Source organism: Canis lupus, chromosome 30 (genome assembly GCF_048164855.1).
Source record: "Canis lupus baileyi chromosome 30, mCanLup2.hap1, whole genome shotgun sequence".
NCBI lineage: Eukaryota > Metazoa > Chordata > Mammalia > Carnivora > Canidae > Canis > Canis lupus.
The window spans coordinates 41,824,080-41,850,918 of record NC_132867.1 but is presented as its reverse complement, the minus strand read 5'-3'; the positions used below and the strand labels follow the sequence as shown (position 1 = coordinate 41,850,918).

The window sequence follows — 26,839 nt, the reverse complement described above, 5'->3', positions numbered from 1 at the left end:
AGCTGCTGTCAGAAGGCAGGGCCTCTGTTGGGTAAACATGCCCGGGGAGCCCTGGGGTGCCCAGCGTGGGTGCTGGCCCAGTGCAGGCTGGTTGGGGGCGCTGCAGGCTGCTGGACGGGGCAGTGCTCGGCGCCCCTGGCAGCCCCAGAAGCAGCCTGGGCCCGGGAGCTCGGAGAGCATCACCCACTCTCCAGCCCAGAGCATCTCTTCAGGCTGCACAGCGTCCCTCAGAGCATATCAGCGGCACCATCAGGCAGCCTTGGGGCAGCACATCCCACACGCGGTTTCGGGGCCCCCATTTGCATCCCGCACCCCAAGAAACCACAGATCTGGCTCCTGCAGGACCAAGGAGCTGGTGCCAGGCTGGGGCACGGGCTGGCACCCGGGTAGCAGGGGCCGTGGAGCCAGCCCCTCCCTGCTCTTGCACCTGCTGCTCTGGCCCCGCAGCGTCCACGCGGCTCCCGGCCTCTGTCCTGGGAATGGGCCTGGAGACCGCAGGGCCCGTGTGAGAGCAGGACGGGGGCCCCGGGGCGGGGACTGTCTCGGGAAGGGTCCTCTGGGCACCGCCACGGCACGGAGGCGCCCGCCTGGGCGCCGGGGCCGATCCCCTCCCAGCACCGAGCCCAGGTCAGCTGCCCATCGCTGGAAAGGGACCCGGGAGATGAGTGTGGATCGTCTAGAGGGAGGGAATTTGAGCTTTATGGAGGAGGCTGCTTAGCCGGGGAGAAGGTGGCCTCTTGTCCCAGAGCCGACTCCGCGGTTTCTGCCTGGCGCACACGGGGCGCGCGTGGCTGCAACATTTCTTGGTCATGCGCGGACCGATGGTGCCCGCTGCAGAGCTATCCCCGTGCCCCGGGCTGTGCCAGGGCCGGTTCTTGTTCTGTGACGAGCAGGAGTGCTCCGTTCTTTCTGCAAGGGGGGGCCAGGCCTGCAGGTGTGCAGAGGGGCTCCGAAAACCCATTCGTGTGCCCTGAGGAACATGTGGCTAACAGGTCGCTGGGCCCCGAGGCGGCTCCAGACAGGCTTGCTGGCCGCCGTGCCCGGGGCCTTCTGGGCCTTCTCAGGGCCGTGGGCTGCACATCTCCAAGAGGGTAGATTAGTTCGTTACAGGTCAAGGGCCTCAGGTCAGCAGCAGGGAGCGTGTCCACGTGAAGCGAGGGAACCCTTGCGACGGGCTGCCGCACGCGGTGTCTCCCGTCCTGCGTGGCGCCCCGGAGCTCTGTGCTCGTGGGAGCCGTGGGTCAGCTGTAGCACCGGCTGTGAGGAGGGCAGAAGGGAAGTGTGTGTCTCCACGGGTGCTGGCTCATGTGTGCGTGTGTGCGTGTGTGCATGTGCACCTACATTGTGGTGTGTGTACATGCATGTATGTATGGTATGATGTGTGTGTGCACACATATGATGTGTGTGTCCATCTATGTGATGGACATTGTGCGTGTGCATGCGTGGTGTGTGCACTGTGTGCCGTGTGCATATGTGCACACTGTGGGTGGTGTGTGGTGTGCATGTGTGCTATGTGTGCATGTGCATATGTGTGCGTGTGTGCACACAGTTCTTGCTGCTTCATGCCAACCTGCCAAGTGATCCTGTCGGTAAGATTATGAATAATTTTCATTTTCTCCTATTTCTCAGCAGAACGTGAAGAGGTTTCAACAATGAACCTATTTTTACTTGTGTAGTAAAAATAAACTTATTTTTAAAAGCCAGTGTGTGTCTAAGTGATGTCACTTATTTGCTGGGGATCATGGACGAGGGCCGTGGCAGATGAGGCTGGGGCGCCCTAGCCCGTCGGGCCTGCCAGCGGGGAACAAGCTGGCACGCTCAGTGGCCTTTCTGTCACCGTTCTTCTAACAAACCCCACAAAGACGTGAGCACAGGCTGGTCAACGGCCCGGAGGGGCGGCCGTGAGGGGCGGGGGCCCTGGGCCTGCCAGCACCTCAGAGTGCCCCCAATACTGCCACTCTGCGCGTGTGGGGCCACCCCACAGGGTGGGGTCTGCCGTGCCTGCTCACCCCCCACCCGAACCCCTGCTCCACACGGGCAGCCGTCCAGTTACGGGGTTACCCCCCAACACCCAGAAGAGCATGAGCACCACGGTGGGCTCTACGTGTCTCCTCTAGGGTGACTGTGTCCCCGAGCGCACGTTGGAGCCCTGACCCCCAGGACCTCAGAGGGGCGGTCTATGGAGCTGGGCCCCTGGAGGGGCATGGGGTAGGCCTCCCCACAGGCTGGCGGCCTCGCAGAGGAGGAGGCGCCCGGCTCGGGGAGGACAAGCACCCTCCAGCCGGCAGCTCTGCCCCGGGACCCGGGCCCTCAGATCTCTCCCTCTTCCTTGGTGCAGCTGCCACCCCGGTTGTCCTCAGGCTCCTGCCGGCCCGGGCTTCCCTGCTCCTCTGTCTGGGCCACACACGGGGGGCTGGCTGTCCCGAGGGGCGCCCTGTGCACCCCCACCTCACCCCCAGGGGAGGCGGAGCTCACGCACTGCTGGGGTGGCTCGCCCCACGCCAGACCCCACTCCCCACCCCGGCCCCCACCCTGGCACCAGCCCCCTCAGGGCCTCTGCTCGCCCCTGGCTGCACCCGGCGCCCCTCTGCTCCACGCCCTAGCAGCTGCGCCCTCAGGATCCAGGGCACGCAGGATGGTTTCGGGTTGTCAGCGACTCGCCCACCCACCTGCGACCCCAGCACTGCAGCGGGGCCCCATCCGCGGCCACGGTCCTGGAGGAGGGGGAGCAGGCTCAGCCGGGCTGGGCGGGAGCCCGCGGAGCAGGACAGGAGGGAAGCGGGCACAGTGGGGCATTGGGGCCTCTGTCCGGGGACCCGGCACCCCAGCACAGGGCGCAGCAGGCGCAGTTCTCGGAGCCGGGTCAGGACGCTCGAGGGGGTTCTGGTCTCCGGGCCGGAGGTGGGGGCAAAGGGCCGCCCCGGGCAGATGGGAAGGCTCCGGGCCTCCTCCTCTGCAGGCCCCCAGGGTGCGCGCAGCCCCAGACGGGCTCAGGGCAGACCGGGCCGCCCCCGGGGCGCCCTGGTCCCCCCAGTGTGGGCGCTCAGGCCACGCGCCCTGCACCCCGCTTTGGGGCGCCGGGGAGGGGACGCACGCACCCCAAAGCCGAGCCCCCCGCTCACTGCTCGGCGGAGGGAGGGCGGGCAGCCCGCGGGGTCTCCGTGCAGGGCGCAGGGCGCAGGGCGCGGGGCGCAGGGCGGAGGCGCCGCCCCAGCCGGGCTCGGGGTGATTCACTTCAAACAGCGGCGCCTTTGTTGGTGCGGCCGTGCGTGCGCGGGGCCCCTGCGCTCCGGGCCGCGGCGCTAATTACAGCCCTGCCCGCGCCCGCCCCGCGCGCCTTTGAAGTGGGGGCCCGTGCGCCGCCCGCTCGCACCCGCTAATTGCAGCCTCCCTGCGGCCGCCGCGGTTGCTAAGGATCCCGGGTCCTTTCAGCAGGTCGCCCGGGAAATTACAATGCGGCTCCCGGGGGACGGCAACCCCGTGCTTTTGCCGGGTTTACATTAATGTGGGTTAATCTGTAAAGAATTTTAAGAACACGCTCCGCCTGGAGGTGGGAACCGGAGCCCGGGGCAGCTGCAAGGACGCGCCTGGTGACCCCCTCCCCCGCGGCCTGGAGCGCGGGTCCTCGCGTCCCCCGCGGAGGCACCACCGTGCGCTGCGCTTGATCCTAGAACCGAGCCCGAAGCCACGTCCCGGGGGAGGCGGGGGGGGGGGGGGGCCTGGTTCTCGGGAGCGCGCCCGGCCGTGGGGCCCGAGGGCCGGCTGCTCAGTCGGTGCTTCTGGGGAGATCCCCGAGGCTGCGCAAACAGGGCCTGGGGCTCCCGAAGTCCCGCCCGCCCCCCCGCGAGCCTCCCCGCTGCGCCCCGGCCCCGAAGGCCCCGAAGGCCCCGAAGCGCAGGCGGCCCGGGGGTGCGCGCAGGCCAGGGACCCCGCGTCGGGGAGCCCCGGACGGATCCCGCACCTGACCCCACACCCACGCTGCCCCGCCACATGCCGGCGGCACCGGTTCCCACGAAAGCTCAGGAGCAGCGCCCCAGGGCGACATCGCGGGCACCCCTCGGTTAGGAGCCCTGAGCGCAGGTCCTGCTGCAGAGGGCGGCAGCCGGGGTGCACGCCCCAGCTCCACCTCCCGCCCTCCCCTCCCCCTCCCCAGCTCCACCTCCTGCCCTCGCCTCCCCCAGCTCCCCCTCCCACCCTCCCCTCCCCCTCCCGCCCTCCCTTCCCCTTCCCCCTCCCCTCCCCTCCCCAGCTCCGCCTCCCGCCCTCCCCTCCCCCAGCTCTGCTTCCTGCCCCTCCCCCCAGCTCCACTTCCTCCCCTCCCCCTCCCCAGCTCCGCCTCCTGCCCTCGCCTCCCCCAGCTCCCTCTCCCACCCTCCCCTCCCCCTCCCGCCCTCCCTTCCCCTTCCCCCTCCCCTCCCCTCCCCAGCTCCGCCTCTCGTCCTCCCCTCCCCCTCCCTCTACCGCCCTCCCCTCCCCCTTCCCCAGCTCCACCTCTTGCCCTCCACCTTCCCCAACTCCACCTCCTGCCTTCCCCTCCCCCCAGCTCCACCTCCTGCCCTCCCCTCCCCCAGCTCTGCTTCCTGCCCCTCCCCCCAGCTCCACTTCCTCCCCTCCCCCTCCCCAGCTCCACCTCCTGCCCCTTCCCCCTCAGCTCCACCTCCTGCCCCTTCCCCAGCATCCAGACTTGGTGCACAGGCCAGGGTTTACTGCTCGGCATCGCTTGACAAAACCAGGTGTATTTATGTAGAGACTTCTAGAAGAATCGACACCAAAGCGTTAGAATTGCTACTGTAGTGCAATCTAGGCACCGTTCTTTTTTTGCCTAGTTATATTTTTATATAATGAAAATGTCACACAAATATCGTTTTCTGGGTAAGGAGGTGTGTTATGTGTGAAACTTCTCTCACCGGGGAGGAGGAGACTCTGGCGGGGACTCTCCTCCTAAGCATCCTTAACTCAGGCAGAGTGGGGGTCGACCCCATTCCCGCAGGTTCTGAAGTTCTGCTCCCCAGCGGAGGATGCAGGGAGGAGCCCGCACACCGCAGGCTCCCCAACCCGGTCCCGTCTGTGTCTGGCTGCTCCGAGGCTGCAGCAGGATCCTGGCCGCCCCCCACCCCCGGGCCTCCCGCTGGCCTGCACGCAGAGGCTCCCTCGGTCCTCTCTGCTGGCGGCTCTGCCTCTGTGTCCACCCCGTCTCCTGTCACCACATTTCCTTCGGGGAAATCAGTTTCTGCAACTTAAAGTATTTTGCCCAGATGGGAAAAAGCAGCAACTCGGGATAGTGAGACAAAGGCACATGTTTTGTAAATGCACCCAACAAATTTTAGAAAGGTGAGAGCTCGTGGAGGGAGGAATGTTAGAGAGCAACCAGGGAAAATAAGCTGAGAGCATACAGGGCTCGCAGGCGTGAATGCACCCTGAATGCACCTGGCAAGATGGCATCAGGGGGCAGCGCAGCCTCGGTGGAGTCTCAGGGAGGGCGGAGCGGAGTGCGCACAAGCCCAGGAGCACACAGGTGGAATCTCAGGGAGGGTGGAGTGGAGAGTGCAGGAGTGCTCGAGCACACACACAACCCCCCGACTGCAGGACACACACTACTTCATGGATAATGCTGGTCAAACTGTCTGCCAACTCGTATACTTAAAAAAAATTATAATTGAATTAAAGTCTACAAACTTAAAGGAAGAACTATGATAAAATGTCAAGTCTAGGGAAAAAGAAGAAAATCTAAGGTCTTGGTGATACCCCATGTTAGTAAGAGAATAAAGCATGGGTATTCAAAAGACCAGTGGATTACACGACTTCATGGCAAACCTTAACAGAAAAGAATGCTGAAATATGCAACATTAGATGTGAGAAAAATACATAATTACAGATAAGAGGAGATTAATTTTATTTTAAGAGAATATTATGTTAAATCTTTGGCAGTACACTTGGAAATTTGGAGGAAGTGGGTGATCTCTCTGTAAGAGATAAGTCATCAGGGACGCCTGGCTGGCTCAGTCAGTGGAGTGTGCGACTCTTGATCTCAGGATTGTGAGTTCAAGCCCCATGTTGGGTGTAGGGTTTACCTAAAAAGAGAGAGAGAGAGAGAGAGAGAGAGAGAAATGTCATCAATATTAGCTAATGACGGAGCAGAAAAACAGAATAAACAAATGAAAGAAATGGAGGTCTGTCTGAAACATTTGCCATCGAAAGAGTCCCATCTGGAATTTAATATGGTCCCTGTAGTAGCTAACTTTATTGGATTAATGGTATTTTTCTTAGATATGAGGACCCTACCATAGAAATGTTGGGACGTGTTCTTTTTTAAGGAAACACATGCAGAAATATCTAGAGTGAACGTCGCGTTAACAATTTGTGTCCAGATGGCTCAACAGAAAAAATGTTTACACAGGCACATGCAGACTTGCAAGGGGTGCACACGTGACAAGCCATCACCAACGGGTGCGTCAGGGCAAAGCAAATGTTTGGTCAAATTTTCTTAGAATTGAAAAGTCTTTAAAAATGTTGCAAGAAGAAGGCTCAAACATTTTCACAAATGAGGCCCAGGTTGCAAAAAACAAATCCGTACACTAGCTAAAGTCTCCTAGAGCGCAGAGAAGCACAGAAAGCCCTTGAGTTAGTTAGCTGGCTTTAGCCAGCATGACCTTACTATCGCCCTACAATCAAGGTAGTCAATTCACAAATTGATCACGTGTTGTTGAACGCCGGGATACAAGGCCTGGAGTTTCCAGCCTGGGGAGAAAGACACATGTCACTCAAAGGATCACGGGACAGTGACCCAGAGGTGGAGGAGGTGTGCTGGGAGCCCCAAACGAGGAGGCTCTCCCCAGAGGAGTTAATTAGGCCAAGGAGGGAGGAGGGTGTCCAGAGACGGCCCAAGCTGGGAACAGCCCTGGTAGGAGGAGCCACATCCGGGATATGGGTCTGGGAGAGATGTGCTGGAGCCCAGAGGGAGGCTGTGTGTGTATGGCGGGTGACATGTCCATGCCCAACACCAGACTGGGCAGGTTCAAACTCCAGGGCCTTGCAGGCCTTTCTCTGAACACTGTCTTTATTTGGGGATCAGTGGGAAGCCAGAAGGGAGACCAGTCCGGCCAGGCTTGGGTGCTGCAGAGATTGCTCACATCAGGAGGGGGTCTGAGGGGTGCAGGAGACAGTTGGGCAGTGACGGTGTGGAATGAAAGTGGCTGGACAGGGAAGGTGGTGGGTACAGGGGGGCAGAGGTGCTTGGGGTAAGCTCAAAGGGGCTTCCCCAGGGAGGCGTCAAGGATGAATTTCTGGTTTCTGACCTGTAGCCCTGGAGGGGGAGTCCTTCCCTGAGTGGGGAGCACTGGACGGTGCCTTCTCGACGCCCGGGAGCGTGGGGCTGTGGCACATGTTTTTTAGCCTCACGCATCTAGGAGAAGGTAGGAGCCCGAGGGAGAGAGCAAGGAGAAGAACGTGAGCAGGAAAGCAGCATTCTAAATAAAGTGTTGGTTGGAATCCCACAACATACTAAAGAAAAATGCACTGTGACCCCAGGAACATGAGGATGCCCCAGCATTAGGGGAGAGGGCACTGTAATTAATTCCACTGACAAATTAAAATAAAAAATATGTGAAATCATATCAATTGATGTGTAAAAGCATTTGAGGGATACAGACAGTGATTCAGAGGGGCACCTGCACCCCACGTTCCCAGCGGCCGTGTCCATGGGGGCTGCGCCGTGAGAGGAGCCTCGACGTCCACGGACAGATGCTGGAGGGAGGAGACGTGGTCCCTGCGCACCCCGGGTGTCACTCGCCGTCAGAGGGGGGAGATCTCGCCATTTACACCGACGTGGGGGGAGCCGAGGGCGTGATGCCGAGTGGGGCGAGTCGGCCGGGGAGAGACATGATCGCACGGCCTCCCTCACACAGGGACTAGAGGAAACAGCCCAGAGGGTCACAGGAAGGAGGGAAAGTAAAACAGGACGAATCAGAGAGGGAGACAAACCCTGAGAGACTCTTAATCACAGGAGACAAACTGAGGGTGGCTGGAGGGGTGGGCGTGGGGGACGGGGTCACTGGGGGACAGGCATGAAGGAGGGCTCGTGATGTCGCGAGCACCGGGTGTTACGTACAACTGATGAATCGCTAAGTTCTACCCTTGAAACTAATAATACACTCTACGTTAACTAAGTTGAATTCAAATAAATAATTCAAAAAATTTTGAGAAAATGCAGTGGTTATTCCTACTCTAAGTAAAAGAGAAGGAAAACAAATTGGTACACGTATTCAAACAGAAGAGCCAAAATTATTCTTATAGGCAGACAGTATGTTTTAGAAAAACAGGAGATTCTAAAATCGCTTGGTAAGTTAACGTGGCTAGATACAAGATAGTTGTACTGCAATGAACCAGCTTTTTTTTTTTTATACTACCAATAACTAATTACAGGTGGAAATAGGGGGATTATGTTCATAATGATGATAAAATTATAAATAAATGTATAGGACATTTACAGGAATAATTTTACAGAAAATGTGCTGAACCTCTATAGTCAAAACTAAAAAAGTTTTTTTTTTAATTTTAATTTATTTATGATAGTCACACAGAGAGAGAGAGAGAGAGAGAGAGAGAGAGAGGCAGAGACACAGGCAGAGGGAGAAGCAGACTCCATGCCAGGAGCCCGACGTGGGATTCGATCCCTGGTCTCCAGGATCGCGCCCTGGGCCAAAGGCAGGCGCCAAACTGCTGCGCCACCCAGGGATCCCTAAAAAAGTTTTTTGATGAACTTAATTTGAGGTTGGAATAATCCAAGAGATAGCCGTGTTTCTGAGTGGGAAGACTTCGTATCATAAAAATGTCCATTACTCTTTTTTTTTTAAATGCCCATTTTTCTGAAATCAATCTGTGAACTTGTTGCCACGCGAATAGGTATTCCTATGACATTTTTGCTTGTTTGATTTTGGTTTTGGAGGTAGAAATGAGAGGCAATAATTTTTAAAGTTCACATGAAAGAGAAAATATGAAAGAGAAGAAGAGAGAACCACCAATACGTTTTTGAAGTGAGAAAGCCAGCGTGTACGCCCTTGATCTATAGGTCTGAACACTTACTGTAAACACTCACCAAAATAATGTGCTGGCAAAGGAAATAGACAAAGAGATTAGTAGAACAACGAAGAATGGAAGAGTTCCAAGTATGTGTGGAGGCCTAATCCATCATAAATGTGACATTTCAAGGTGGTGGGGAAAGGAGAGGCACTTAATACATGGTGCGTGCACGACAGCCTTCTGGAGCAGAGCTCGTCGGCGCATTCCAGCTACCCCAGATCACACCCCAGGTGGCACGGGGAGCCCAGCGGAAGCACACAGCGGAATAGCAGGGACCTCGACAAGTTGTATCCGAAGACCATACTCTTAAGGGAGTTGCTGCTGACTCAATAAAAGTTATTAAACACTTGGCCGAAGACGGGGCGCCTGGGGGGCTCCGGGGTTGAGCGTCTGCCTTTGGCTCAGGGCGTCCTGGGATCGAGTCTCGCGTCGGGCTCCCCGCCTGGAGCCTGCTTCTCCCTCTGCCTGTGTCTCTGCCTCTCCCTGTGTCTCTCATGAGTAAGTACATAAAATCTAAAAAAAAAAAAAAAAAAAAAATACTTGGCCAAAGACAAAAGCATCAGAAAAATGGTTTAAACTAAAGGATCAAAAAAGGAAAAAAAAGTGATGGGGAAAATATCTGCAGCCACCCTTTAGCAGACAGGATTACTGGCGCCGCCATCCTAGGACTCATCTCGTGATGGGAAAAGCAAACTCTTATTCCCTCGGTCAGTGACGAGCCGTTTCGTATTAAATCTCTTCCAGAATCGGATCCCGGCCTGCGCTCCTGAGGACGGTGGGCTGGTGGCCGGGGCCAGCTTGCCAGGGGTCGGTGGGGACTCCCCGTCACACGCCAGGTGCTCTTTCTTCCCCGGAGACCCTCTCAAACCCCCTTAGCCCCGGGGTCACTAACCGTCAAGTTAGGGCACATACTCCGGAGGAATCAACATGTTTATGTTGAGCCTCTGGGGTCACCCACCCCCGTAGGTGACGGCTTAGTCCGACAGGGCCCCAGACTGGGTGATGGGCGGGTTGAGCTCAACGTCGTAGTCCTCTGATCTGACCTGTGCCGTCTCCTCACTGTCCTTCCCGGGGTGGGAAACATCCACCGGGCCCGGCGGGGAGGCCGACTCGCTCCGTCCACGCGGCCGTGCTCCCCAGCACTGTTGCCGCGTGACGAGGTGGGCGCCCTGTGTGTTGCTGGAGCAACCCGTGTCCCCAGGCCCTCCTCTGTCACCGCAGCGGACCCGGGGAGTGACCGCGGGCACCTGAGTTGGATGTTCAGGGACAGACTTTCTGTGTCCCCGTGGAGGCGGCGAGCAGACCCGGAGCTGTCACAGGACAGCCCAGGACCTGCTCTGCTCTTCCCCCGGTGCCACTGGTCTCGGCCGGTTCTGCATCCACGTGACCTCCGGCGGCGGGGGCTGAGGGATTCCCAGGCCAGCAGCCTGCGGGGAGGGCTTCCTGTCTCACGGTCCTGGGCTCGGGGCCCGCGGAGGGACAGGGACCCCTGCACATGCATGTCCCCCCAGCGTCGCCGGGCCGAGCGTGCGGCACCCCTTTGCACAGGTGCGGCTTTGGCTCCTGGTTGACGGGCTGTCCTGCCGCACAGGCCTCCCTGGGCACTTACTGCGGGTGTGGACGTTGAGACTTGGAGCATTTAAGTGGCGTGTCCGGGGTGACGCGGGGACCAGTCTGGAAGTTCTGAGCTGTTTTCCTGCATTCGGGTGCAGTTTGCTAAGTTGTGAACGTGAACGGGGTTTCCACTAAGGAGCCTGTGTCGCTGGATCCTGGTGTCACCGGATCAAATGCGACCGAAGCGAGTTTTCCCGGAGTGGCTCACGGTAGCCTAACTGGGATTCCTCAGATCCGGCTGTTAGAATAGATCCAACCAGTTGAAGGCCAGCAAGAGGCGCGGGTCGGAGGTCAGCGGTCAGGCGGGAGGCCGCGGGAGTCACAGTGGTGCGGCCTGGGTCTGGGTCGTGCAGGAAGTGCCAGCCCGTGACCGCCCAGGGCCGCCGACACCCACGAGGTTCTCGCCCATGGGGCCGGGCGCATGGGAGGCTGCCCGTCAGCTCAGACAGCTGGCCTCTCTCTGCAGGTGGGGCCTGCCCCGCTTCTGGGGGGCGGCGTCTCCCCCACGCCGTGACGGGCGCCTGCCCCATGGGGCCGGGCAGGCTCTGTCCCTGTGCTGGGCGGGCAGGGGTCCCGAGCGGACAGTCGGGGGCACCGCGGGCCTTCCCAGGTTTCCCTCCTGTGGCCTCAGGTAACCAGAATCACAGGACGAGGGTGGAGGGCGTCGGGTAGTAGCTGTAGGACATGCCTGTCTGTCTGTCTGTCTGCCTGCCTGTCTAGGGACAGAGGGAGGGTCTCTCCGGGCACAGGGTGAGTTTCACGCAGAGTTTTGCACACTCCCTCTGCCTCCCTCTCTCTGTCCCTGCGTCTCTATCTCTATCTGTCTCTGTCCCCCGTGCCCTGCGCTCAGTGCCCCCAACAAACCCTCCCTGTGGGGTCCGTCCCCGTCACAAACATCCGTGTCTCACGCAGCCTCTGCGCAGACCTGGGGCGGGGGCTTTGCAGACACTGTCGTGCAGCTACGATGCAGACATCCCTTCAGGGGCCCGTGACCAGGAAAGCCAGCAACGTGGGACCGGGGCGCAGGGCCCCCCCATGCAGGGCAGCTCCCCGCAGGCCCCGGAAGGCTCTGGAGAGGGGTTGGTGCAGGGTAGGGCGTGTGGACGAGGAGCAGCCACACCGAAGAGCTGTGGGGCCTGGGGCAGCCTTGCGGTCCCCGAGGTTCTGAGCACTGGGACCCCGGTGGCCCCCGGGCCGCGACGTGGAGCTCCCGCCTGAGCTGGGCGCTCCCCTCCCCCGGGCGAGCCTCCCGAGCCTCCTCATTAGCTGTTCCCGGGGAGGACTGGCTTCCCTCCGGAGGGGAATTCCTGAAACCCAACAGTTGACAAACCCACACACCCTCGGGAGGGCCGGGCACCAGATAAAAGCCTTCCTGGCGGCCCGGCCCCTCGTGGGGACGGCCACTGCCTGTCAGCCCAGCCGGCGGAGGCGCTGCGCCCGGCCCGGCGGCGGCTGTCCTAGGGCAGCGGCCCGCGAGCAGCGCCCGAGCAGACGGGGTCTCCGGGGTTTCTGGTTTGCCCCCAGCTCTCGGCCCGACCGTCTATTTCTCTTTCCTTTGGGAACAACGTGCTTTGCCAATGACTGATCGCGGTGCCGCCGCTGGGATGCTCTCACCTGTCACCTGCAAGGCAGGACCCAGGCCCGCGCGGGGATGAGCTAGGCTGCAGCCCGACCCGCCAGGACCACCTGCCTCCCCCAGCCGAGCCCGGAGGAGCTTTGCTGCCGCCCGGCCGCCTCTGTCCCTGTCGCTGGACCCCGGCATGTGGCCACCACAGTGACTGCCCCGGGGCCCCCCCGTCCCCCGCCGCCACCCCGACACGGCTGGCCCAGGTGTCTGAGGAGCAGCTGCCTCCCCGCGGGCCGAGGGCAGGGCCCCTGCATGGAGCTTGGGACCCGGACCCCTCATGTCTGTCCTGCTGACGCTGTGTGTGGTGCTGTTGGCCCTGGCGACCCCAGGCCGGGGCACCCCGCCATGGGAGCCCTGCACAGGTAAGGGGGCATCGCGCTGGGCGGAGGGCGCAGCCGCACGCGGTCAGCTGGAGGCCTGGGTTTGCTTGGGCGGCCCCAGCGGTTGGCCCGGGAGAGGCGACGGGCAGAGGGGGCCAGGCAGAGATGAAAGGGCTGGGGGAGGCCTCGCCGTGGAAATGCCAACAGGGTGGGGACCCGCTTCAAAGCGAGAACCCGCCGCCATCTGAGGGCCTCACGAGTACTTACCTGTGCGGCGTCCTGGGGAAAGGCCTTGCACCTGTTCCAGGAATGAGCCATCCCCCCGCGGCCCCAAACGCGGAGAACCCCAGGTCTGCCCGCGCGCCCCGGGGCTGGCCCTGCTGTCCCACGGCCCCCGACTCAGACACTGGCGCCCCCGAGAGCGGCACTGGCTGGCTCCCCCGAGGGAGGGTCTGCAGCCCCACCGCCACCCCGCCCCGATTTAGGAGGCTCTGCTGGCTCGCTAATGACCGTGACATCACTGTATCTTTCTGGAGTTTCTTTTCTTAATTAAGATTTTATTTATTTATTAGAGAGAGAGAGAGAGAGAGGAGAGCACGAGGGGAAGGGCAGAGGGGGAAGCAGGCTCCTGCTGAGCAGGGAGCCCGATGCAGGACTCGATCCCAGGACCCGGGGATCATGACCTGAGCTGAAGGCAGACGCTTCACTGATGGAGCCCCCCGGGAGGCCCCCTTCCTGGAGTTTCTACCCAGAGCTTTTATTTATCAAATTTAACATTAAGAACAAAGCGACAGGGAAAGGAGACCTGGTGGCTGGAGACCCACTGAGCGCGAGCGGCCTCCCCAGGAGGTCAGTGGCGTGGGTGTCAGAGCCCCGCGCGCACCGGTCTGCCGTGTGGTTCCAGTTCTATTTGCAGATCGCTCATCCCGGTCCCCTCCCCGTGATAGCCCGATGGCCCTTCGTTCCCAGTGGCACGCCCCGGGGGCATGAGGACCCCAGTTTGGAATGCTTGGTGGGGGGTCCGGCACAGCGGGGAGGCCCGCAGGCCCCGGGGAGCAGGACCGAGGTCCCCCCAGCGTCCCCGCCCTGAGCTCCCGCCTGCAGCGCCTGCCTTGGGACTCGTGATTTGCAAACCACACAGAAGCCAAGTCAGCCTGTTCCCAAGCAAAACCCCCCGGCCTCGGGGGACAGAAGGCGCAGAGACCACCCCGTGGGCCGCGGGCAGCGGCAGCCCCAGAAGGACCCCCGGGCGGCGCCGAGCCCAGCGCTGTCCTAGCACACGCAGTCTCCCGGTGGGGGATGAGTCACCGACATGTACCTTCATGCTTCCTGCAGCCCTGGGAACGGAATCAACCTGCACAGTAATAATAAAGGTTATTTATAAAGCCCGCCCCCTCTGCCCCGGAGGCTGCTGCAGAGTTAAAAGATGACCCAGTTCTAAACACCGGGGACTCGGGACGAAAGATAAAAGTCGAGTAAATCGTATTGAACTGCGTTTGGAGTCCTCCCAACACGCTTGCACGTGGCTCATCAGGACTTCAAATGGTTAAAAAAAACCCAAACAAACCCACTTTGATTCCGTCCCGTTTTGAGAGGCACCTGAGCTTTCCGCCGTGAGGCTGTGTGAGCGAGCCGGGGTGGGGGGCGAAGCGCCCGGCGCCTTGGCGGCCCCCACCCTGGCTCTCGATGTCCTGGCCCCAAGTCCGAGGCCGGGGCCCCGATGACAGCAGCCTGGCGCGATGGCGAGTGACGGTGTCGCCGAGGGCTCCTGTGGCCGGCGGGCCTGGCCCTGGGTGTGGGGGGCGCCACGCTGGGGAGACAGGCGCTTGATTCCGCCCCCCCTCGGCCTGCCCTTCTGCAGGCTTCACTGTAAGGCCGTCGGGGGGTGGCAGCTGGGGTTTTCGGGCGTCCCCACCGCAGTGGGGCAGTGAAGGTACCCTGACACCTGCGCCTGGGAGGAGGGAAGGAGCTCACTCGGGGCTGGCCGTGGCAGCCAGGCCGGGGTGGCCCGGGGTTGGGAGGAGGGGGCAGGGCTCGGTGGGACGTCGAGTCAGGAGGCCGCGGGTGGATGGAGGGCCGGACAGCCCCAGCTGCATGCGGGGCCCGGGGTCTGGGCGGGAGAGCTGGCGGGGCGTGCCGGGAAGCCACGGCCAGGGTCACGCAGGTCCTCGGGCTGGTGTGAGCTCACGGGGCCCTTTGGGGGGGCTCGCCGCTGCCAGACACCTCGCACAAGCCCGGGTTGTAGCGACGGGGAGATTGGGTTCAATGCCTGCGGGTGGCGGGCTGGGGACTGGCCTTGCTGCGCAGATGCAGGTGCGCCTGAGGGTGGGGCAGGTCTCCCAGAGCCCAGCCCAGGCCGGACAGACGGCGGCGTGGACAAGGGCACTGGGGAGCGGGGCGGGGCTGCAGGCGGGGGCCCCGGGCTCAGGGCAGGAGGCAGGGTGGGGTGGGGCGTGGCAGACAGGATTCTGGGGTGAGATGCCCTTTCCAACTATTGGCCTCCGTGACCCCAGGAGGCAGCCCCAGTCTTCCGACCGCGGAGCCCCCCGCAGCTCCCCCGAGATGGGCCAGCGGCTCTGGACAGGGTTGGCACAGGGGCCCCCAAGATGCTTGCTCGCTCCTGGAGGACACCCGAGGTTCTGGGCCGCGTGGCGTGTGAGGTGCAGGGCCGTCCTGGGGGGACACCGTGGTGGGCCGAGTCCTGGGTGTGGGTTCTCGGTCGGGGGAGCAGCAGCAGTGGGTGGCATGGGGTGATCCCAGCTCGTCTCCACGGAGACCAGAGGCCAGGGTGGCGGGACTCTGTGGGAGCCCAAAGGGGCCACAGCTGGGCCCTGGCGGGGCTGGGTCGCTGGTAGGCTCCGAGAGGCTGGGTACAGGGAAGGGGTGAGGGGCGGAGGGGCAGAGGGGGACAGGGTAGGACGACAAGTCTGGGCTGCAGGTGTCAGGATCAGTGTCTCGCCTTCATCTGTGCCTTGTGCCCTGGAGCATCATCACCCGGGAGCACGGACAGGTGGGCCCCTCCCCAGGACAGACGTGGTGGCACCCAGAACCCAGTCTAGGGCACCCTCTCCCCGTGCCTTGTCTCCTTCATTCACGCGACCCGGGCGGGGAGGGGGCTGTGCGCAGCCCTGGGTATGCACACAGCCTGCCCACCAGCCCAGGTGGCCCCAGAGGAGGAAACCTGGAGGGTGGTGGCGGGGACCCCAGAGGGCCAGGTGCAGGGGTGCGTGGGGCGCTCTGGCCTCCGCCCGTCATCCCGCAGGTGGAGGAAGCAGCCAGGAGGCCCCAGGGACAGACCTGCACTTTAAAAGCTCTCCGACAGCGCGGGGTCCCTGGGGGCGGCCTCTTCTGCATTTGGGGGGCAGGACGTGCCCCCCGCCCCTCCTGGGCTGCTCTCGGGGGCGCCAGCTTTGCCCGCGGACTTCCTCTAACGGGGAGCTTGCAGGAGGGTGGCTGCAGTCTGGGCGCGGGGTCCCCTGGGAGGCCCCGAAGCGGTTCCTGGGAGACACTGCGTGGGCACGACGCCCCCTCCTGGCGGCGCCCGGGAGCAGGCGAGCGGCCTCCGGGGTGCAGTTGGGGAGCCGCCGACCTTGCAGGTGGGTGCCGGGGCCCCTCCGGGAAGGGGACCGCGAGCCGCACCTCCCGGGAAGCAGGGCACCCAGGGTGAGCCCCCCCCAGCGCTTCACAGCTGCGCGGGGCTGGGAGCCGCTGGCCGCTGGGGACAGATGTCTGGGCGCTTGTCGTGCTGCTGAGGCTTTTTATTTCCGTGGCTTTCAGCGCCCCCGAATGTGCCCTTGGGGGAACGAGCCGTCTCTGCAGGCTCAGGACGGCCCCTGCCCCAGACCCCACCACCGCCCTCCCCCTAGTCTCCCCAGACAGCGTCGCAGAACCCCCACCCCTCATTCCCCAGCACCGAAGAGGCCACCCAGTCGTCCCTGCCGCCACCAGGGGGGCCCGGCCCCGCCACCCTGACCTCAGTTTCCTTTTTAGAAATTCTCCGCCATTAGGCGGCGGCGCTTACTGTTCGCTACTCACCAACGGGAAAATCAGCCACCCCCGGGGCCCGTGGGGTCTGCGCCTGCTTCCGGGCGGCCCACCCCGTCCCTCCCCGCCCCACCCCTGTAACCCCGCCTCGTGGCCTCTCGCCCCTGCCCTCCTAGGTGGATTCTGAGCTCCTGGCTTAGGGGGCAGGGGGTGCCCACTTCTCTGTCCCCACCCTGAGTCTGGGGGAGCGACGGGGGGAACTGGTCCTTGGATATTACCCTCCCTCCTCCTCCTAACACCCTGGACCCGCCTGAAGGGGGGGCCCTGGGTCTCTGTGACCCCCCTGCCACCTGCCCCGCGGAGTGAGGGGGAGTTGGGCCCCAGAAGCCGGTACCCTCGGGTGCCTCTGGGTCCGGGAGGGGGCGTGGGGCGGCAGGTGGAAGGGGCCCTGTGGACTCAGAGCCCAGGCCCGGGGCCTCCCGCTGGCATCCTCAGGGTGGGCCCCGTCCGCAGCCAGGCAGGGGCGGGCAGATGTGACCCGCGAGTGAACGTGTGCTCCAGAGCGTGTGCAGGTGTGCATGCCCACGAGGGTGTGAGCGTGTGTGAGCGAGAGCTTCCGTGCTGTGGGGAGAAGCAGGGGCAACCCCCGGGGGTAACATTTGTGTCACTCATGTGGAAGCCCCCTGGGCCTTTGCGCATCCAGGTGTGGGGACATCCCTCTGAGCCCCACCTGGCGCGGGGCTGCGGCTCCGGGTCCAGCGGGCGCTGGCCGGGGTGCAGGCTGGGGACCCCGCGTGTTGCGCATCTGGGGGTCGCCCCGGGGAAAAGGGCACCGGTGTGGGTGACAGGCTGCCGCTGGCGTCCCTGCAGAGCGGGGGGCACTGGCGCTCGGGGGCTCGGCGCTGGGGGCTCCTTCCTGGTGAAAGCGGGGTGTGCGCTTTCCCTGAGGGGGCCGCGGGCTCCCGGGGCCTGGTGGGTGGGATTCAGGGCGCGGAGCCTCTCGGAGCCCTGACGCCCCCCCACTAACAGGCGAGGGACGCAGAGTTGATGCAGCTGCCACACTGGCCGTCCCGGGCCAGTCACGGGTGAAGCCACCGGCGGCCGCGCCCCATCGCAGATCTGCATCCTGTTCCGTGGGCAGGAGAACCCGCCCCGTCAGTGCCTCAGTGGCAGAGCCTGCATCTGTGCATCATTCGCTCTGAAAGCATTTTGGTGACTGTGTTTTCGCACAGTTGTGTCCCCTTGACGCCTGCGGTGTTGTATTTGACACACGTGGATCATGTTTCCGGTGCGGGGCCGGGGTTTCAGCAGCCCCCAGAGAGGGCGAGGACGCAGGTGGGGCTTCCCCGGGCCACCGTCCAACGGGGCTGCAGGGGCCAGAGGGGAGCTGGTGGGCGGGGTCCCAGGGGACTTCTGGCCCCAGAGCAGCAGGGAGGATTGGTTCCTCACACCTCCCTCCCTCCATAGCAGGGTCCTGGGGGCAGGCGGGGGGCAGGACTCCCACCTCCCTGGGCAGCTCCAGATGTGGACGGGGACTGTCGGGCGCTCGTCTGTGTGCACCCGGTTACCCTGTCCTCTAAGGGGGGCGTTCGTTGTCCACCGTCCTCCCTTCGGGGAATGGCTCGCAGGGTCCAGGCCTCCAGGGAGCGAGGGTGGTGTGTCTGTACCGGGTGGGCTCGAGGGGGGAGGCAGCAGGGCAGGTTGGGAGGTGGCTCTGTCTAGGAGGGGAACCTGGGTCCAGGAAGCCCCAGGACACGTGGGGCCTGTCCCGACTGGCCCCAAGTGAGAACCCCGAGGGCGGCCTGGGTGGGCCTGGGGCGAAGGGGCGCTGCGCCGGCCTGTGCAGCTGGAGACAGCAGGGTGGCACTCTGGACAAAGCCCTGCAGTTCACGGGAGACCAGGGTGGACTCAGGAGGCTGGCTGGAGCACAGATGCGCCGCCTCCACGGTGGCCCCAGAGGGCCCTGGCTCAGCCTCCTCCTAGCTCCACCGCCCGGGAGACAGGCCTGGGGCCGGGGGTCCTGCTGCAAGGGGCCACCTGGGTCCCTGACATTCAGCAGGGCCACCCTGTGCTGCCTGGAGGCCCAAGTGGGGACCACAGGGTGGGGGTCAGCTCAGCGCCCTTGGAGATGCTCCCAGGATGGGGCTCGTCAGCAAGACTGCTGACACCAGGGTCTGCGAGCCCAGAGGATCCAAAAACACGCAACAAAACCAGTTGGCAAGAGAGGCGCACAGAGGCATGGACACAAGGCTGATCGATGGGGGGAGGGGCAGAGGGAGAGGCGGAGGGAGGGAGAGGGAGCAGAGGGAGGGGCAGACAGACAACCCCAAGCAGACCCGCCCGCCTGATCTCGAGACCCGGACACGGTGACCAGGGCCGCAGTGAGGAGTCGGAGGCTAGTTGACGGAGGCACCCAGGCGCCTCTGGAGTTAGTTTATTCAGCTGTGTGTTTGGGGGGGAGGCAAACCACTTGTCGGAGGGGCAGAGACAGGGCAGGGGCATGGATGTCCCAAACAACCTGGGGACCCATCAGTGACAGCGAGGGCGGTCTCAGGTGCATCTGGGCACAACATGACGCTGTGCACAGGCTCAGGCCTGCTTGTGAGGGTCCGAGGGTGAGCACTGTGCTGACGAGTCCCAGAGATCCTGCTGGCTTAAATCCTAGGAGGCAGTGGGAGAGCGGGGGTGCCCCGTGGTGCCCAGCTCCCCGGAGGCACGTGCCCCATCAGCGGGAGCACACGGGGCGGCACAGCAGGGACACGCTGGAGGCCTGGCGGCAGCAGCTAGGCTGACAAGGAGAGTGGGTGGCACAGCAGGCGGGCCTGCACACAGGGCGGCACAGGAGGGACATGCAGGAGGAGGGTCTGCAGGGGCTGGGCTGGCAGCAGGGGGAGGCCTGGCAGCAGACGGGGGTGCAGCAGACAGGGGTGCAGCAGATGGGCTTGCAGCAGACAGGGGTGCAGCAGACGGGCTTGCAGCAGACAGGGGTGCAGCAGACGGGCTTGCAGCAGACAGACACACAGCTGTCTTCCTGGCAGGGGGAGGAGCTGCAGCAGGAAGGCTGGCAGCTAGACTGCTGGCAGCAGGGGGAGGACTCACAGCAGACGGGCTTGCAGCATACAAGGGTGCAGCAGACGGGCTTGCAGCAGACGGGGGTGCAGCACACGGGCTTGCAGCAGACAGACACACCGCAGCCCTCCTGGCAGGGGGAGCAGCTGCCGCACGAGGGCTGGCAGGAGCCGGGGCAGGCTGGTGGGCAGGGGCTGGACCCGCAGCTCGCAGGGGTGCAGAGGAGGGTCAGGCAGGAGGCCGGGGCGCAGCAGGGGGGCTCGCAGTAGCTCTCGGGACAGTCGTCCACCTGCCAGGAGGGGTCGGGGCAGGAGTCGCCGGAGCCGGGCAGGCAGACGCGGCCGCCGTAGCTCAGGTCGCTGGAGCAGACGGACAGGGTGGAGGCGGCCATGGTGTGGGTGCTGGGGCGGGGTGTGGGTGCGGGTGAGTGTGTGGGTGCGGGTGCGGGTGTGAGTGTGCGAGGTGCCGGGCCGGCGGCTTTTATACGGCCCTGGCGCATGCTGTCCAGCGACAGGCTCCCGAGACTTCCCCTTCCTCGTTGGTGTTTTGCCCGAGTCCTGCGAGTGCTTATTATTCTGCTGTATTTACAGGAAGGATTTGCTGCCCTAAAAATGCCCGCCGGGGCCGAGACCCCGAGGGTGTCTGTCGGGGAGCAAACAGCCGGGGGCACTGGGGACCCAGGAGCTGTGGGCCGTGCAGCCATCGAAGCTGCCCTCTGGGTGGGGGACGGTTGCCCGCGGGCCCCGAGGGCCACAGTCTCCGTGAGGGCCACGGGGTGCTCGTGAGCTGTGGGGCGTCCCCTGCACCCACAGAGGGTGCCCGGTGGCCAGGGCAGTCAGGGGCGGATGAGGGGCTCCCAGGTGGGATGTTGAGGCCGCGAGGGGAGTGGATGATGTCGTCCAAATCCAGCCTTCATCAGGAGATTTCCAGAAAGATCCGCCACGGGGAACAATTCTCCGAACAGAGGGAAATGGGGTCTCCAGATGGGGACCGCTGAGCAGACGTGGGATGAGGTGCAGGGAATGTGCGGGTCGAGGCCCGCTGCTGAATCCCAACATCCCAGCCACCCGAGCGCCCCAGGTGCTTCCAGAGAGATCGGCACCGCACGGCAACCCTGCGACCGGGGGAGGTGAGTTCAGTTCTGGGTCCCTGGAGCCATCCAGGGGAACTTGCGACACTACAGCTGTTCTGGAAACTGCCTCGCGTGCACCGCCCGGGAAAGCATCGGGACCACCGGGCCGGTAAAACTCAACCAGCAAAAACGAAGAGAAGTAGAACATAAAAGATAATCAAGAGCAAAAAAAAAATCTGCCAAAAGCTTGCGGTCCTCAGCTTCTTCAGGGAGAGGAATTTTGCCCACGTGACCTCCCCGAGCCGAGCAGGTGCTCCCGTCCGCCCTCCTCCCCCCACAGGGGTCGCGCTGGCAGGTGCCCAGCGCTGAGACCTGGCGGACGCCCAAGGCCGCCACGTGCCCGCCGAAGTCCCCTTGCGTCCCCGTCCCTCCACCCCAGGCCCCTGCAAGCCCTGACTCCTTCACTACAGTTAGGTCTTTTCCAGAAAGTCACCTACATCCGGTGCGCAGCCGCCCCGGGGCTGTTTCCTTCACCAGAGGGGCAGGCGCTTGGGCGGGACTCGGCCTCCCGCAGGCACCCACCAGGATCCCGCCATCCTGTCGTGGGAAGGACGCTTCCTGCGCCTCCCGTGCTTGTGGGTATGAACACAGCTGCTGCCACGCGCGCAGGCGTTTACCCGGCTGGAGCGTCTGTTTGTCCTGAGTACACACCCGGGGGTGGCGCAGATGGGCCACAGGGAGGCCGTGTTGGATGCGACACGAAACGGCCCAACTCTTTTGCAGGTGCCTCTGCCGTTTGCACCCTCACCCACGGCGCAGGGCAGTTCCGCGCCTCTGCATCCTTGCCGGCCCTGGACGTGCCAGGTTTTTAAAATTATTCAATATCAGCCATTGGTGTGCGGTGGCATCTTACTGGATTTAGTTTGCGATGCCCTGATGCCCAATGCCGAGCCGAGATTCCTTACCGCGCTGACTTGCCCCCATGTGTCCCCAGGGGCTGTGTGACACTGCAGTCCCCCGGCGCTGTTCGAGCGCCCCACTCCCCGCGTCCCCGCCAGCGCCGGGCATGGTCAGGCTTGTCCCCGGTGGCCCTTCTGAGAGGCGTCTAAGGGTGTCTCGCTGCGGCTTCAGTTTGCATCTCCCTGATGAGGAATGGTGTTGGGCCTCTTTTTCACGTGCGTATTTGCCATCTCCTGCGTCTTTTGCGCGTTTCTTCAAAGTGCAGGCCTCCTCCTTTCTTAGGTGTCCTTGACATTGCATTTTGAGAGCTCTTTCCGCATTTTGGAACATGAGTACAGTTGACCCTCGAATAACGTGGGAGTGTAGGGTGCCAACCGCCTCGAGCCCTGACTGCCCAGAAACGAAACTGCTAACAGCGTCCTGTGGACCCGAAGCCCTACTGACAACGCAGAGTCCATGGACACATTGACTCGTGAGCTAGAGAAGAAAATGTTCGTACAAAAGTCAGCAGGAAGAGAAAACACATGCACGGAAGGACTTGTATTTCCCGGAAACACCGCGTCTGAGTGGGCAGCAGCCGTCCACACCCGTGTTGCTCAAGGGTCAGCTGTACTTTGCTCAGATGTGACTTGCAAATATTTTCTGCAACTCCGTGGCTTCTCTCTCCACACTCTTCACAGCGTGGTTTGAAGTTTAATATTGGTAAAGACCAACTTATCAATTTTCTTCTTTTTCAGATCACACTTTTGGTTCTTAAGCCTAAGAACTCTGCTCAACACAGAGATTTCACAAGGATTTCCTCTAGTGTTTTCTTCTAAATGCTTAAAATGTTTACATTTTACATTTAGGTCTATGATCCATTTTTATTGAATTTTTATACTAAGTGTGAGGTATGGGTCAAGTCTCCTTTCTCTGTTTTTTTTTTTTTTTTTTGCATTTGGGACGTCTAATTGTTCCCAGTGCACTTCTGTCTTTAACCTGACTTTGCGTTTCTGTCAAAAATCAGCTGACTGTATTCATGGGGATCTATGTGTCTATTCTGTTTCATTAGTCTACATAATTATACCCCTTTGCCAACATCACGTCGTCTTGATTACTGTAACTTTATAGGAAATCTTGAAGTCAAGTAGTGAAGTCTTCCAACTTTGTTCTTCATTTTCAAATGATGTGGATACTTGAGCTCCTTTGCCTTTCCAAATAATTTTAGAGTTAGCTTGCTCATATGGACGGAAAGCTCCTACCGGGATGTGCATTGAGATTGCCTTGAACCTATTATAGACCAGGCTGGAGGTCACTGACACCATAACAATATCTGACCTGTGAACATGGTCTAGCTCTCTATTTACTTACATCTTGTTTAATTTCTCTCATCAGTATTTTTTTTAAAATTTATTTATGATAGTCACAGAGAGAGAGAGAGAGAGAGAGGCAGAGACACAGGCAGAGGGAGAAGCAGGCTCCATGCACCGGGAGCCCGACGTGGGATTCAATCCCGGGTCTCCGGGATCGCGCCCTGGGCCAAAGGCAGGCGCCAAACTGCTGCGCCACCCAGGGATCCCTCTCATCAGTATTTTGATAGTCCTCATTATGTCCATATTCTTGAGATGTATACCTCAGTTTTCATTATTTATTCTATTGCAAATCACAGCTTTAAACAAAATTTTTCAATTCCAATTACTTGTTGCTACTATATAGAAATGCAATTAATTTTAATTATTTTAGACCTGCACACTTCAACCTTGCTAAACTCTCTGATAGTTCTAGGAGATTTGTGTGGATTCTTGGGGATTTTCCATGTGGACAGTCATATCCTCTGTGAATAGAGAGCATTGTATTTCTGTTTTTTTTTTTAAATATTTTATTTATTTATTCTTGAGAGACACACACACACACACACAGATAGAGAGAGAGAGAGACAGAGAGAGAGAGGCAGAGACAGAGGCAGAGGGAGGATCAGGCTCCATGCAGGGAGCTTGATGTGGGACTTGATCCTGGGACTCCAGGATCATGCCCTGGGCTGAAGGCAGTGCTAAACTGGTGAGCCACCCAGAGATCCTTGAGACCATCATATTTCTTAATTTCTATATGCATGCCTTTTATTTCTTTTTCTTGTTTGTTGCATGGATAGGACTTCGGTATGGTGTTGAGTAGGAGCAGTGAGAGAGGACACCTGTATCCTCTTCCTCATCTTTACAGGAAAGCTCTCAGGCTTAGGCATGGTGTTGGCTGTAAGTTTTCAACAGATACCTTATATCAGGTCCACAGTGTTTTCCCAATTATTCCTTGTTTACTTTAGTCTTTTTTAAAAAGACTAAACAAGGTGGAAGAGTCCCCCATTCATTCTATGAGGTTTTCATTCCCCTGATAACAAAGCCAGTCAAAGACATGATAAGAACAGAAAACCACAAACCAGTATCCTTCATGAACAGTGATGCAAAAGACCTCAAGAAAACACTAGCAAACTGAATTCAGCAGCATAGTCAAAGGATTATATGCTACAACCAAAAAGGATCCTTTTCTGGAATTCAAGGACAGTTCCACATATGAAAATCAGTCAATAGAAAACCCCACATTCCCAGATTAAAGAAAAAAGTACAAGATACTCTCAACTGATACAGAAAAAGCATTTGAGAAAATTCAACACTCTTTCATGATGAAAACACTCAACAAATTAGGAATAGAAGGAACTATCTCAACATAATAAAATATACATGTGATAACCCCACAGTAAACATCACACTCAACAGTTAAAGACAGCTTTTCTTCTAAGATCAGGAACAATACAGGATGCCCACTTTTACTACTTCTAATCACCACACTACTGGAGGCTCTAGGAGAGTAGTTAGACAATAAAATAAATAAAAGCAGTCTAAATTAGAAAGGAAAAAAAAATCACCTCTGTTCACAGATGCTATGATCTTATATGTAGGAAATCCTAAAGACCTGTTAGTACTAGGAATGAATTCAGAAAGATGGCAGTATACAAAGTCAACACACAAAAATGAGTTGCATTTCTATACACTAATAATGAATAGCCCAAAAAGGAAATTATAAAAACAATTCCACTTACCATTGCATCCAAAAAGAATAAAATAAAGGGAATTAACCATGGAGGCAAAAGCCCTGTATGATGAAAACTAAAAAACGTTGCTGACAGATGGTAAAGAAGACATGATTCAATGGGAAGACATTCCATGTTCACAGGTTGGAAGGCTCAGGATTGCTAAGATGTCCATACTACCCAAAGCAATCTACGGACATAATACAATTGCTATTGAAATCTCAATGATGTTTTTTACAGAAACATTAAACCCCTCAAACTCACACAGAATCTGTGCATAGTCAGAACAATTCTGAAAAAAGAAGGCCAGAGGACGTACACTTCCTGATTTCAAAACCACAAAGCTATGGTAATTACCACAGGGTGGTACTGGCATAAAACAGGCGGCCATGTAAACTAATGGAATAGCATAGAGTCCAGAAATAAACCTTCACATCAGGTCAAATCATTTTTCACAAGGGTACCAAGTCCATTCAATGGAGGAAGGACAGTCTTTTCAAAAAATGGTGCCAGGAAAACTGACTATCCGAAAGGCCCCTACCTCACACCACACACAAAAATGAACTCACAACGGATCCATGACACAAATTGAAGACCTAAAATTATAAAACTCTTGGAAGAAAACAAAAACACAGGATGAACGCTTCACAACACTGGGTTCCACAGTGATGTCCTGGATATGATAGCAAGGCACAGCAACATAAAAAATAAAAAACTTGGAGTTCACGAAAATTTTAAATATTTTCGCCTCAAAAGACAATACCAATGGAGAATAAAACGTAACCCAGAGAAATGGGAGAAAACATTTGAAAATCACGTTCCGTTAAGGGATTCATATCTAAAATGTTCAGAGAATTCCCAAAACTCAATAACAAAAAGCCAAACCACCCCATTCAGAAACAAGCAGTGGACTTGAATAGACATTTTTCCAAAGACCTACAAGGTATGTGACCAATGAGCAGATGAAAAGATGCTCAACATCGCTCATCATTAGAGACATGCGCATCAAAAGTCCAATGAGAAGCCACCCATTTTACACCCATTAGGATAAATATATAATATTTATGTAAATATTATCACAACGAGGAGATAGTGTATATGATATATATGCAAGAAGAAGATAGCAAGTGTTGATGAGGGTGTGGAGAAATTGAAGCCCTTGGGGGTTGTGAGTGGGAACGTGAACTGGCCACGGCCACTGTGGAAGTTAGTACGGTGGTTCTTCAAAAGATGAACAGTGGAATTACCACACGGTCCAGCACTTATACGGGCATTTGCTCAAGAGAACTGGAAGCAGGCCTTCAAGGAGATCTCTGACAGCCGTGGTCACAGCGGCATCATTCACAAGAGCTAGAGTCGAGCGGCCCAAGCGTCCACCGAGGGATGAGTAGAGAAGCAAACGCGGTCCCGCCCGCGGAACAGTGTTCAGCCTTAAAGAGGAAGCGAGTCTGACTCCAATGTGGGTGAGGCATGAGGACCTCAGGCCGGAGACACAGGCCAATCACAGAGAGACAACTAGGACGTGACCCCCCTTCTCTGAGGTGCTTCGGGGACAGAGGAGGGAGGGTGCGTGCCAGGGGCGGCGGAGGGGCAATGGCCAGTCTGTGTCCCACAGGGACGTGGCTTCATTTTCCCAAGAATGGAAGAGTCTGGGGGACGGGCGGCGGGATGGTCGCCCCACGTCAAGAACGTGCTTAGCACCCCTGAACTGTATGCTTGAAGATGGTTAAGACGGTAGATGTGGTGTTATGTGCATTTGGCATCAATAAAGACAAATTTTAAAAAAGAAGAATAAAAGGAAGGGAGCGTTCACACCGTGAAGAGACGCAGAGGAAATTTACACACCCGGGCGGGAATGAAAAAGCCACCCACGGAGTCCCCGCGCTGTCTGTGCATCCTGCCCTAGGAGGTCCCTGGAAGGACCCAGGGTGGAGATGCTACGCCAGCAGGTGCCGCTGGCTGCACGGGATGGGTGGGGGGGGGGTCACTGAGCGTCCCCGGACCATTATGGGGACCCCAGACCCAAACACTGGCTGCCAGTGCCTCCCCCAGTG

General features: G+C 59.5%; 2 protein-coding genes across 2 annotated transcripts in view; one reads left to right on the top strand and one right to left on the bottom strand.

Moving 5' to 3' along the window:
* The first annotated feature begins 12,099 nt into the window (after positions 1–12,099).
* The window catches only part of TSPEAR (thrombospondin type laminin G domain and EAR repeats), a 162,355-nt gene continuing 147,615 nt past the window's right edge, over positions 12,100–26,839 (top strand). The window contains exon 1 of the mRNA XM_072807182.1: positions 12,100–12,681. Coding sequence (XP_072663283.1) covers positions 12,597–12,681 — 85 coding nt within the window. The 5' untranslated portion in view covers positions 12,100–12,596. The remainder of the gene's footprint in view (positions 12,682–26,839) is intronic.
* On the bottom strand, positions 19,074–20,128 carry LOC140621369 (uncharacterized). Its single transcript, XM_072806437.1, has one exon. It carries the CDS (start codon positions 20,081–20,083, stop codon positions 19,349–19,351), a length of 735 nt encoding a protein of 244 aa, XP_072662538.1. The 5' UTR covers positions 20,084–20,128; the 3' UTR covers positions 19,074–19,348.

Excerpts from the sequence above, each read along its gene's own strand:
- LOC140621369 (XM_072806437.1), bottom strand. The coding sequence starts at position 20,083 with ATGGCCGCCTCCACCCTGTCCGTCTGCTCCAGCGACCTGAGCTACGGC.